General features: G+C 38.9%; 1 protein-coding gene across 2 annotated transcripts in view; it reads left to right on the top strand.

The window, feature by feature from the left end:
• Positions 1-10,005: 10,005 nt before the first annotated feature.
• The window catches only part of ncam3 (neural cell adhesion molecule 3), a 9,047-nt gene continuing 6,955 nt past the window's right edge, over positions 10,006-12,097 (top strand). For both annotated transcript variants that reach the window (XM_046046157.1, XM_046046156.1), the window contains exons 1-4: positions 10,006-10,115; positions 10,286-10,357; positions 10,474-10,671; positions 11,446-11,583. In XM_046046157.1, coding sequence (XP_045902113.1) covers positions 10,040-10,115; positions 10,286-10,357; positions 10,474-10,671; positions 11,446-11,583 — 484 coding nt within the window. In that variant the 5' untranslated portion in view covers positions 10,006-10,039. The remainder of the gene's footprint in view (positions 10,116-10,285; positions 10,358-10,473; positions 10,672-11,445; positions 11,584-12,097) is intronic.

The following is a 12,097-nucleotide window of genomic DNA, read 5'->3' as shown; positions in this document are numbered from 1 at the left end:
CAAATGCATGTCCTGTGTTATGCAACAACTCCAGATGTATTTGAAAGGTTATCTACTCTATAGATGATGGCCTGTTGTTGTGGACACAAATCTGTTTTGGTCAAATAGACCCAAGCCCTTGAATTTGTTTCTTTTGAACAAGGTGAAATATCATATTTTCTGTGTTACTGATCTAATAAGCCCTGTGTGCTGTTCAAAAAGCCTGGTGCCAATTAAGGCACAGTAGCCTCAGTTTGCGTGCCACTCTTCACGATGTCTCTTTTCACACCAAATATTTTTTGGGAGGGCCAGATTTGGCCCCATTGCTGCTATTTGCCTACTAATATGATAGTGGAAGGTGGGTTTTACTGTGTGCATGTGCACATGTTTTGCTCATGTTGTGGGGACTCGCTTTGCTTTTGGGGACAAAACGAAAGTCCCTAGGGTGAAGGCCTGGTTTAATTTTAGGGTAAAGTTAAGAATATCTGGGTTGGAGTTTGGCACGTAGTGGTTAGAGTTACGGTTAGTCTCCAGGAAAATAATGTAAGTCAATGTAATTTCTTCTGAATAGATCAAAACACGATTGTGTGATTGTGTGCCTATGTGTGAGTGTGAAAGTGGGAAACTGAGGGTTTACTGTATTTGTTTATTTTTGAAATCTTCCCTTTTCCTCTCATCAACTCCCCAAGGCAGCAGCTCAGAAAAAGAAAAGGTCTCAATCAACACTAGAGACTACGATAAGACCCACCAACAAATAACTTACAGTAATGCAGCATGGAGAGGTTACGTGCCAGTTTGCCTCACAATCATTCTCCGTCCATGACTGCTGCCAGCACCGCACTCACTGACTTCTTAAATCTAGTAGTACTAGTAGTTCCCTACTAGATAAACATTCATTCATAAAATAAACTTTGTTTTGTCAGTTTTAATGATGTCTGCTAAATGAGAGGCTGCATGTGTTTGGAAGAAAACATCCTTAACGGAAATTCTAGTAAAATATGAGCTGCTGACAAACCACTCACAGCCGGCTGCAGTCTTTGGACACAAATTCACTCATGTGATGGCATGCAAAATAAACAAAATAAACTACAAGTCAGGGCTCTATTCTGGTAAAATATTGTTAAGCTGGGATGAGGTCAACAACTTTCAGTTACAAATGTCAATGTAAACTTTAACTGAAGTTCCCCATTGTAACAGCAGTACATTATTTATGTAATTTCAATCAACTGATTCTAAATGGAAGACGCATCTAATATGAATCCTGTCTGAGCAAGTGTACGGGTCAAAATGCATAAGCCACATGTACGGAGAGAAAACTAAAGCCTTGAGCTCAGAGATGCAGAAGCAGTGTATAGGTACTTTGTGTACAAAAGCTGATTAGTCTAAACACAAATGTAAGGATGCCTAGTTTCTAGACGAGCTTCACCAGCCTACCATCTGTCTTCCTACTATTGTTGTTGCTAATTGTATTTTGAATTACAGTGACGTACAGTAACACTGACATAGCCCATCTAACTGAATCACGTAGGGCGGCTTCAGATGACAGATTGACGATGGACTGAATGAGTGGGGAATTTAGCACTTCATAATTTCATCACTAATTTTAGTGCTTTTCTTTTCCACTTTTCAATCAGACAACAGACTTGAAATACTCTCACAATTGGAGGATGAGATCTTAGTGGCTCCAGATTTAAGCAGCAACCAATTTGTCAAGATTCATTGTCCCTCATCCCAATGCCACGCCTTTATAAACGTCTCTGTATCATTTCCCTCAGTTATTTGACTTGATGTAAAAATTATGTAATTCCTAAAGCATGCTCTGTACCACTCAATTCTGACTCTCTGGCTCTCAGGCTTTATTTTAATCAGAAGGACGGACCATCAATAGCACATCTGCAGCTGTATCTGCCAGTGTTTAGATGTTCTCGATGTACAGATGAAAGATCTGATGAGAGACTTAACGGCGACATTTGGGATTGTTTAGACTGCCCAGCCGTTTGATGAGGGACATGTCTTCAGTGGGAAAATCATCTCTTCCAGTAGTCCTTTAAAAAAAAAAAAAAGTTATTCTGCCTTTGCACTGTGAGTGGGTCCTCCACCATTTACCTGACATGAAGTCACAGATGCTCAGAGCAAACCAAGCAGACAGACAGACAGATGTTAGAAGACCATGTCTATCACCTGCCTGTGTCCTGCTAATCCACTATGAGTTTCCTGTATGGCACAAGAGGCCAGGAAGAGAGGAGCACAGAGCAGGAAACAGTCACTCCCATTATTAGCTAAAAGAAAGGGCAGGGGTTTGGCTAAACGCTGGAACGGTCCAAAATAGACGGGACACGGTTAAAACATGAACAAGGCACGCACATACGGTGTACAAGAGAACACACGGCCATGTTTGTTTATTAGTTGTTTGTGTGACAACAATGGTTGGCGTAAACAGAGGTTTTGATGACCTCAGGGCGTCTCTTTCACTGTCTTCTCTGTGTATACATGTAAAATGGATAAATATAGCAAGCAGCTGCATTGCAGTCACTTTCACATTGATAACAATAGAGAGAACAGAAGAGAAAGGAAGTATTTCTTTTGTTTAGAGTCTGGTCTGCCGCTATTTTAGTAACAGTGATGGTGGAACAGACGTGAGCACAAACCATGGCTCTGCGTGCGAGGAATAAGCAGCACTTGGATTACTGTGGTGGTAGTAATTACAACTGCACTAAAAAACTGTACTTAAATGAATATTCCTGCCTTTGTATCTGCACAGGTTACTGAGAATGAAGAGCTACTGGTTGATTCTGCTGCATGTCAACAGATAACTTTCCAAAAATCATCTTTTCCGCTTTTGCACTCCCAGTGATAGAACTAGCCAGCAGTCTTTCTCACATTTCGTAGTATATAATAATTATATCCTTTATCATTTAAATCTTTGCTAATGACATTTAGAGGAAACACTGTTTTTTTTAAATTTTATTTAACCAGTAAGTTCCTTGATATTAAAATCTCTTGGCCAAGACGGCACCGCTATAGTTAAGCTATCACTGAACACTTTCTGTCTTCCGAGATATTGTATGTGTTGTCTAACTGTGTTTTTTGATCCCTATTGGTACTAAGTGCATTATACACATTGTGACTCTACGAACAGTTGTGAGCTGAATGAATTGTTGAAATGGTGAGCATCAAATATTTTACACCCCAGCTGTGTAGCCATTTGTGTACAGTGTCTTTTTGAATTTTCACTCTAAATAAGGTTTTAAGAACACCACTGCAGCAAAAAGCAACTTTAAAACTCATTGCCCACTTTTAATGAATCACATTAAAACTCTCATTTTCCAAATCCACAACATTTTCTATTATAAATTATATTTTTTTTAAAAGATTTTTTTAGAGCTAATTCTGGCAAATTAATCTTGTGAAGAGAGCATATGCATGCGCACAGACATAGACTAACATTCAGTCAGTGTGAGGGCACAGCGCTTTCATCTGGGTGGAGAGGACGTGTCTGGCAGTGGGCATTACACAAACCATTCTAGTGTCACGTGTGCAGACTAAGCACTGATTATTATCTTTGTGTGTGAGCACTAAGTACTTCCTGCATCTTGATGTCAGTAATACTATAGAGTGACGGCATGTAAGCACCATATTGGGAAGTGATGGCATGATTGCTCCTGCTTTTGACTTATTTTTTTCCAATTTCAGTTTGCTTTATTGGCATGAATGTCAAAAGAACAAAATTACCAAAACTTCTATCTCTTCTATCTCTTGTCCTGTCTGTGGTTGGGATGTTATTTAAGTTGTCATACACTGAAGAGATGGATGCCCAAGCAAGATTTGAATAATTGAGATAGCAGAGGTGGGACCAAGTCATTGTTTTAGTGATGTCTTAGCACTCAAGTCCTAAACTTTGAGTTTCTTGTCCTAACAAATCATAATGTGCTCTTCACCAAATTAATACCATTTCATATCTTTAACAAGGAATTAAAAAATAATAAAAACATTAAAAATGTGAAAAAGGCCGAGGTGCAGTTTCACACAACAATTGTTGTATAATTACATGAATTAAATGTGTGATAGTGTGGTAAAGTTTTGATGTGCTGCACACATTTTTTTCCATAATTTACATTTGTGTCAAGTCAGATCAACACAAAAGGTCCAAGAAGAAGTCAAGAGTCATTGGTGTTGAAGTCAAAGTCAAAATTCAGGTCTTTTTTGCAGATTAATCCCTGTTTAAAAGCTTGTATTTTTTGCAGGGAAAAAACACTTGTGAATCTGGGACTGAGGATCCGTCCAATATGTGTCTGTGCTCAGTGTAAGAATATCAAAAACTGTCCTGATTGGATTAAAGGGTCACCACACAGCCAAACTTGAGGAAATAATCCATCTCACTGCTCCATTTCACATGTTTTGAAATGATCTTGATTGGCTCCTTACAATATTTGTTACATATATCTATCATGCACATACAATCATGCCAATCAGGACTTTGCAGATGAGATTCAGTGATATTTCCAAAAGGGGACAAACATTGTTTTCAGCTCATTGTGAAAGATGGCAGCAGTCCAGGCATCTCCCAGAGTGAAAATAAATCTGGAAAACAGTGAGAAAAATGCCTTGCCTTCCTTTCACCACCTGCTTTGTGAAATGTTTTCGACAATACCGTTTACTGTGGTTCCAGTTATGTAAACCAACGAGCTTATCTGAATAGTAAGGATACTTGAGGCCATGCACATACACACACAGGCCTGTTCTGTCCTCACAAATGGGAGTGTGAGGGTGTGTTTTCTCCAGTCACGAGAGGCTGTCTCTGTCTCTCTCTCTTTCCTGCCTGTCTCGTCTTCATGTCTTCTGCTGTCACATCATTGTTTCTGTAAGTCCGTGTGTTACATGTGACTGTGTTTGTGCGTACATTGTTTTTCTGTTTGTATTAAATGAACACAAAATGTATTATGTAAATTTATCATCTTTACCATAAACAATGCATTTTGTGTGTTTATATCTTTAACATAAACAATGTATTTGGTGTATTGTCTGTGTATTTGTCGACAGAATTGAAAACAGACACACCAACACAGCACACAAGCAAACCCTGCCAAATTGTCCTTTAGCAAGGAGTCCCTGCTAGTTATGTACCAGGTTGACTTAAAGAGGATTTTAAATGTAAGCTATTGTTAACACAGCAACACAAGTTTATGAAAGTTTCTATGATAAAGTAAAAGCTCTGTTCAGACATCACAAAACTGCCTCCATAAGGTTTTCAGACACTGGATCATTGGGAGTACTTAAGCACATGTTGAACTGTGGCATCTGAACTAGCATTATTGTTTAAACTTCCTGTGTCTTCCCGTTAGACTCACTAAAGAGATTTTGGCATCAGCAGAGCAGCCAAATGTTCTCAGTGTTTTGTTTTAAGTGGTCACAAAGACAAAGAGAAGAACACTGAAAATGCAGTGCTGAGTGTGTGTGTTTGTGTTGTTATAGAGGAATAAAGATAAAATGCAGTTAAAAGCTAATATTAACTTCAACAACTTCAGCACTGTTTAAAATTATCCATTTGTTTGTAAGATAGGAAACCTTTTGAAGTAGAAGATCATAACGCTTTCCCAGTGTGTAAATGTCTTTGGGGAATATTTTCTGTAAATAATAACAACGCTGTAATTCACAGGCTCAGTTAGGACGGTCAAGCTTTAAACTTCGCACATCTCGATATGACACGTCAGGTGAGCTACACCAGCTAATCTATACACTGCTCACATTTTTGACAAGTTCTACTCAGAGCTCCACAACAAGATGATAATTTTGCCATTCATTTGGAGTCATGTCTCTGTCCACTGGACAAATGTAAGTCTCCAGGTCTGAGTTTTTAGTACAATGTTCAACTTTCTTCAAAATCTATTCACTATCTTTGTCTTTCTTTCGTGCTGGACGGGTATTTCACAGTGTGTACAGACAATTATATTATATTTATATTTTATATCAACATTGCTATTTTAAAGAAAGTAATTCTCAAACTGGAAACTGGGAAATGGTGTTAAAGGCTCAGCAAGTGACGCTGAATGGCTCAACATCACTTGTATATAATTAACGTCTGTCTACAGCTACTAAAATTAAACTGTTGGCTGTTGTCTGGTTTGCATTCTCTCTCTATGCTGTGCTATTTAGCTATAGTGATGTTGAGGTAGTGAATAATTCTCTGTGGGGGGCTTTCACATGAGCTTAGGTGTAGGCTAGTCAATTGAATAATTGTAAAAAATATGAGTTAGTGCACAGTTATAATTCAATTCAAATTAGCTTTATTGGCATGAATGTGTAACAACAATATTGCCAAAGCATCATAAAGCGTTATATAGGGTACAGTGGATGTCTTTCAGCTTCAATACAGATACACATCCATTTTAACCAATGCAGTTTTACACACTGAAACAGATCAAGCTTCACTCGTAACTGCCACTGAAGCGCCATCATCATCTTTAAGTCAATGTTTTGCTTAGTCGCGTGTTTGAAGTACCTGTCTTAATATTTCCCTATGAGCACTGTCAAGATGCGTAAGTGCACTGAAGCTCAAGCTAAACATTTAGTAGTCCTAAACACACTTATGTCAAAAAGATAGACTTAACGAATAAGATGGAGCAGGTCAGAATGATGCACATAATGGCTGCAGCGTGATCTCATGTTAGAAACCATGGTCTCTGTGTCACTAAATAAAGACGTTTAAGGGTCTACACTAAGTGAATGTGGACAGCAGCATCCATAAGAACACGGGTTTTGTCAATTATATCAATTATAAGAGTTAACAAGAAAAAAACACTTTGTAAGTGGATGTGATGTAGAGCAGCTGTCGGTGTGTACCCACCCTTGTTAATGGCCCTCCTTACCAGCCCTCATTATGAGCACACTCCATTCTAATGAGCCATAATAGCACCTCCTGATAATCAACCTGATAGGTGGCCCCTTTGGACTCTCTACCCTTTGATTGGCTGGCTGGACGGCAGTGTCGGGACACTGATAGGCTATCAAGGGGGAGGTGGGAAGGGGAGACTGGCTGTTAGCCAATGGACGTGATAGGACCCAGCGGACTGAAACTACACTGGCAGCGGGTACTAACACCACGTAGATGAAGGACAGTGACGTAAGCTGTGTGTTTGTGTGTGTGAGTGTTTGGGTGTTTCAGTTAAGGCTGGTCATTTGGTTGACCCTTCTATTAAAGGCATGTTAAAGAACAAAGCCTCAAACTTTAGGTAATGACCAAAACTGGTGTTTAGAGTTTTTTGACAAACGGCGTGCGTGATTTTGATTTTTTTTTCAGAGATTTTTGTAAGAATGTCCCGTTGGCTCACTGAAGACATTTTGACATGTCATAGTAAGAAAGGCACAGGTGTAAATAATATGTAAATAAAAATTAATTTTGGCTGAATTCTATTTAGCTGCTTCAGTCCCTCAGTTGAGGGTCCTGGTATTGTTCATGCTGGCTCACTGTCACACTGTCATGGCCTACTGGGACACTTGAACAGAACAGATCCAAGTCAAAATGTCTGCTGTTTATAAGGTCTATTGTATTTTGAGAGAAATTAGAGCCTTTTTGTTCCTTTTTCATTGACTTCTTACAATGCAGTGATATCTGGACCAAGGAGTATTTGAATTAGATTTAATGTCAAAATATTAAATGGATGTGTTGGCATATAGGTCTGATTTTATATTTCCATAAAATTGCACCTTATTGTTTTTATCTACTTCTACCTCTACTTCTGCTAGAGAACTGGATGCAAATTTGGATAAAATTCAAGACTGCTCAAATGCTCTCTCTCTGTGTACCTTGATGCTGACTTGTCCGTTAAAGCCGTCAGTCAAGTGTTGAGAGATGACTGATTAGACAAAGCTACTTTGTATCATTGTTTTTTGTAAGTTCCCAGTTAAGTTGTAATCATGATCAGTGACATATCATGATCATATCCTGAGTCAGTGTTGCACACCTCACATATTCTTTTTTTTTTTTAAACCTGCCTGGCAGCCTGGTATGAGTATGAGGAGCAGGATACCATGTTGTGCCAGACAGATTTTACTTTAACAAGACAGTATTAATATACTCCTTTGTCTGTATTGTTATTTATTCAAATTTATTTGTCGCCGGGTCAGACAGGGGACAGACATGGGGATGGGGAATAGAAACCCCACATAAACAGACAGCACAGAGAGAGAGCAACACCTGCAAGAACAGGGAGGGGGGCTTGGGGCAGAGAAAAACAAAGAACAAACAAACAAAGAACAAACAAACAAAAACAAAGAGACAACCAGCCGAACAGCAGCGATAAACAGCTGACATAGTAAGATAATTGAGAGAGAAATGAAAACAAGAAAAAATCAGGCAACATAAATAAACAACACAGCACCGCCTGAGAGCTGAAATAATAACAATTAATTTAAATAACTTATCAAGAATAATTCTACCAGGGAGAACCTTTGTTTGTGTGTGTGTCTATGTGTGAGACTGTATGTGTCTGAGTGCGTGTGGGTGAGTGTGTCTGTATGTGTATGTGTGTGTATATGTTTGTGTGCATAAGCCTGTTACAGAATGTAGTTCATAGTGAGAGTGGGATGCCACAACCGTGCCGCACCGACTCCAGCGACAGTCATGTCACATATTCTTTTTACAATCAGTCTCTTGGTTGCCAATCAAGTCTATAGATCATTCTCACAGTGGCATCTTGTAAAAGGTGTAACTAATAACATTAACGATGGCTCTGTTCTATTGAAGTGTCCCAGTAAGCCATGAGACTGGGACAGTGAGCCAATGTGAATAATAACAGGACTAAAGCAGCTAAATTCAGCTATCATTCATTTTATTTACATCTGTGCTTTTCCTAGTGTGACATGTCAAAACATCTGCTGGGAAAAAGGTTTATTGTCCATGCTAGCTCAGTAACATAACAGTTAAATAGAACAGAGTCATCATTGCTGTTATAAGTAACACCTGTTCTTTGCAATGACAAGTCTGCTATAAGAAAGGCCTTTAATGATAACATTTGTAATACCCTTTCATGCCAATTCAAAAGCCTTGGGTATATTTCTACACACCTCTGACTGGAATCAGTTTTACTTCCATTAACGTATTGTGGTAAAGTCCATTTTGATTTAACTTTGACTTCTTATATAAAAAGCTTATCTTTGAAAAAGATGATTTAGCGTATCAACACTATCAAATTCAGTTTTCTTCGTAGAAGAATGGGTGTCACTGAGGGTTGTTGATTTCAGTATCCTAATGCCCGCTTTCAGAAAATGTGAATGGTGACCGTGTGGTAAATTTGGCACATTGTATGTGCAGTTTGGTGCATGTGCTTGAGAAGAATGTGACATTTTTTTAATGAGAGCGGAAAAAAACGATGGAATGATTAAAATATCTTTCCCCATCTCTTCTTCCCCTGGGGGGCTGCCTCCCCTGCTTTCATCCGGTAGCCTGGAGGGAGAGAGAGGGAACAGGGTGGAGAGAGAGAGAGAGAGAGAGAGAGAGAGAGAGAGAGAGAGGTGGGGGGAAAGGGAGAGAAAGAGAAAAAAATCAAAAAGAGGTAAAAAATAAAGAAAACCAAAAGACAGACAAAGGATAGAGTCAATTGTGAGTCAACAAAGAGAGATAAATAGGACAGGAATGAGAGAGACTGACGTCATTCAATCATCACCTCCCATTTCTTTCATGAATGACAAGCGGTGACTCTGGGTTAAAGATGATAGAGCAATGCTTTCCCTTTCTCTCTCTCTCCATCCCCCTCCCCTTTCTTGTTTGTACTCATACCCCCTGCTCCTGTGCCCCTATATAAATTCTGACACAGACCCTCTGCCTCAGAGTTATGTTAGGTGGATAGGAAACAACAGGTGTCTGCTTGTCCAAGTGATACAGAGTTACAGATATTTGAGGCTTCTTTGGGTGTAGCAGAGTTTTAGTTAATTTTGTTCAACTTTGTTAGATACATATTTGAGCATTCTGTCCCGCTGTGCTGACTGGAAAGCCAAAACATTCAGACTCAGCAGACAAACATCAGTTTTGATTTGACGCCGAATAGGACTGTCAAACAGCAGCATGGTGAACATGACGAAACAGTCTGCTTTCATCCAAAGAATTGGCTTTCTGCTGCTACTGGTGGTGTACGGCACAGGTAAGATCTGTTGACATTAATTTTTAGATTGTGTACTGGGGGACTATCAGTACGATTTCCAGGGTAGAAAGGTATTAGATCAGAAGACACGTTTTTTGGAAGTGTAGTTCTATAACACCTTTTGTAAAATGCTGAAACAGAAACAAAACTCTTCTTCTCTCCTCCTCTAGATGCAAAGATGCAAATCATTACCAGTAAGCAAGATGTTCTGGTGGGAGAAGAGATCTTACTGCTGTGTAAAGGTGAGTCATTTGTGAATGAAATTTTTCAGTTTGAATGTCTTGTAGATGATAAGCTTATTTCACTCACTCATTTCCACTCTGTCTCTTCCTGATTTCCTTCTTCTCTTCCGTCCCAGCTGGGGCAGAGGGAGAAATGACGTGGCAGAAGGATGGGGAAGATATCGATGATGAAGAAATGGTGTCAAAGGTGGATGAGACAGTCTCTAAATTGCTCATTAAGAAGGCTACACTGCAGGATACGGGCGAGTATTCCTGTCGGTGTGACTTTGACAGCGGACATCAAGATAATGCTCAGATGCAGCTGTATGTTTATGGTACGTAACAAATGGCTGCACACATATACATTTTATACGGTCAGTTGTACTGAGCCTGTCCAAACCCCGTTTTGATTATCACTCATTTTGTTGCGTGTAGTATTGCCAACTGAACTTTATAGAATCTGTACTATAAATGTTCACATATAGTTTAAAAATCAGTTTAGTATGTGACACATGAGTGTGCACGGCCAGTAAGTGTTTCACTGAGAATTTTCCAGGCAGGAATCCAGGATTGAAAATAACAGGAAGTAGCATTAAGAGTTGCCAAAAACATTATTTGATAAGGGACAACGAGAAAAGCTGTGTTTTTTATCTAATAAGGATTTGGTTACTATGCAAATTGTCCGCCATTTCTAAGACAGGGTTTTTTTCAGGTTAATTCAGGGGTTATAAAAATCAAATGCTGGGAGAGGCATTTAGTTCCCTCTTTGAGCGTGAGATGGGGGAGGAGCTATTGAATCATCCACTGACAGGTGAAAATTCCCTTTAAATAAGACTAAATTCCTTAATTGATATGCCTCAAAAGATAATACCTTTTGAAGAACATTTAATATCTTAAGTCATCATCTGGAACAGAAGTGTTTTGTCCTAGCATTTTGTTATTTGATCCCTTTGTAAATATTTTACCTTTTATTAATCTGTAAATAAATATCATTTATCATTTTTAGTCTATTCGATTGATTATTACTTTCTCTGAGGGAAACAAAAATGTCACCACAATTGCTTTATTACATAAAAATTATGCATCCTAACCATCTCAACTTTTGTCAGAGGGTCCATCATTTGGAAGCACCACCACCTACCATGAGTTTCTGGAGGGCAAAAACGGGATGGTACCATGCTTGGTGACTGGGCAGCCAGCGGTCGATGTTCGCTGGCTCAGAGACAAGCAAGAAATCCCTTCTCATGGTAGGACCAGCACCTTAGATCAAAAAACTTTGCAGCTGCCATCAATGCACCATGAGTTAGATAATTTAGTTTTCCAGCATAGCAAGATCCAGCAAAAAGAAACATCACAGGTGGTGATGAAGACAACAGCAAATGAAATGTTTTTCGCTGTTAAACTTTCTTCAACAGTTATACTGTTCATACTGTTGTTGTCAAACATTACAACATATACATATTAACAAGGACATTGTCAGACATTGTAATAAAAACATGAATAATGTTAACAACATTTATACAGTTTTGTTACTCTTGACCCACCCATTTGTTACTTTTGTCCCGACAAGAGAAAAAGTAGTTTTCAGGGAAAAGGCTCTAAAATCCTACTTTACGCTACTGAACCAGCAAGAGACAGCAGACAGACAAAGTTAGCGACTAGCTTGAGAACATAGTGGACGAGCCAAATATTTTCATAGAACTAGCAGGAGAGTGAATATTGAATATTTGTAATGTGACCAAATAAACTCCAAAGTTTCTC

The sequence above is a fragment of the Micropterus dolomieu genome, linkage group LG03, assembly GCF_021292245.1.
Source record: "Micropterus dolomieu isolate WLL.071019.BEF.003 ecotype Adirondacks linkage group LG03, ASM2129224v1, whole genome shotgun sequence".
NCBI classification, from domain to species: Eukaryota; Metazoa; Chordata; class Actinopteri; order Centrarchiformes; family Centrarchidae; genus Micropterus; species Micropterus dolomieu.
This window is presented reverse-complemented; position numbering and strand designations above follow the sequence as displayed.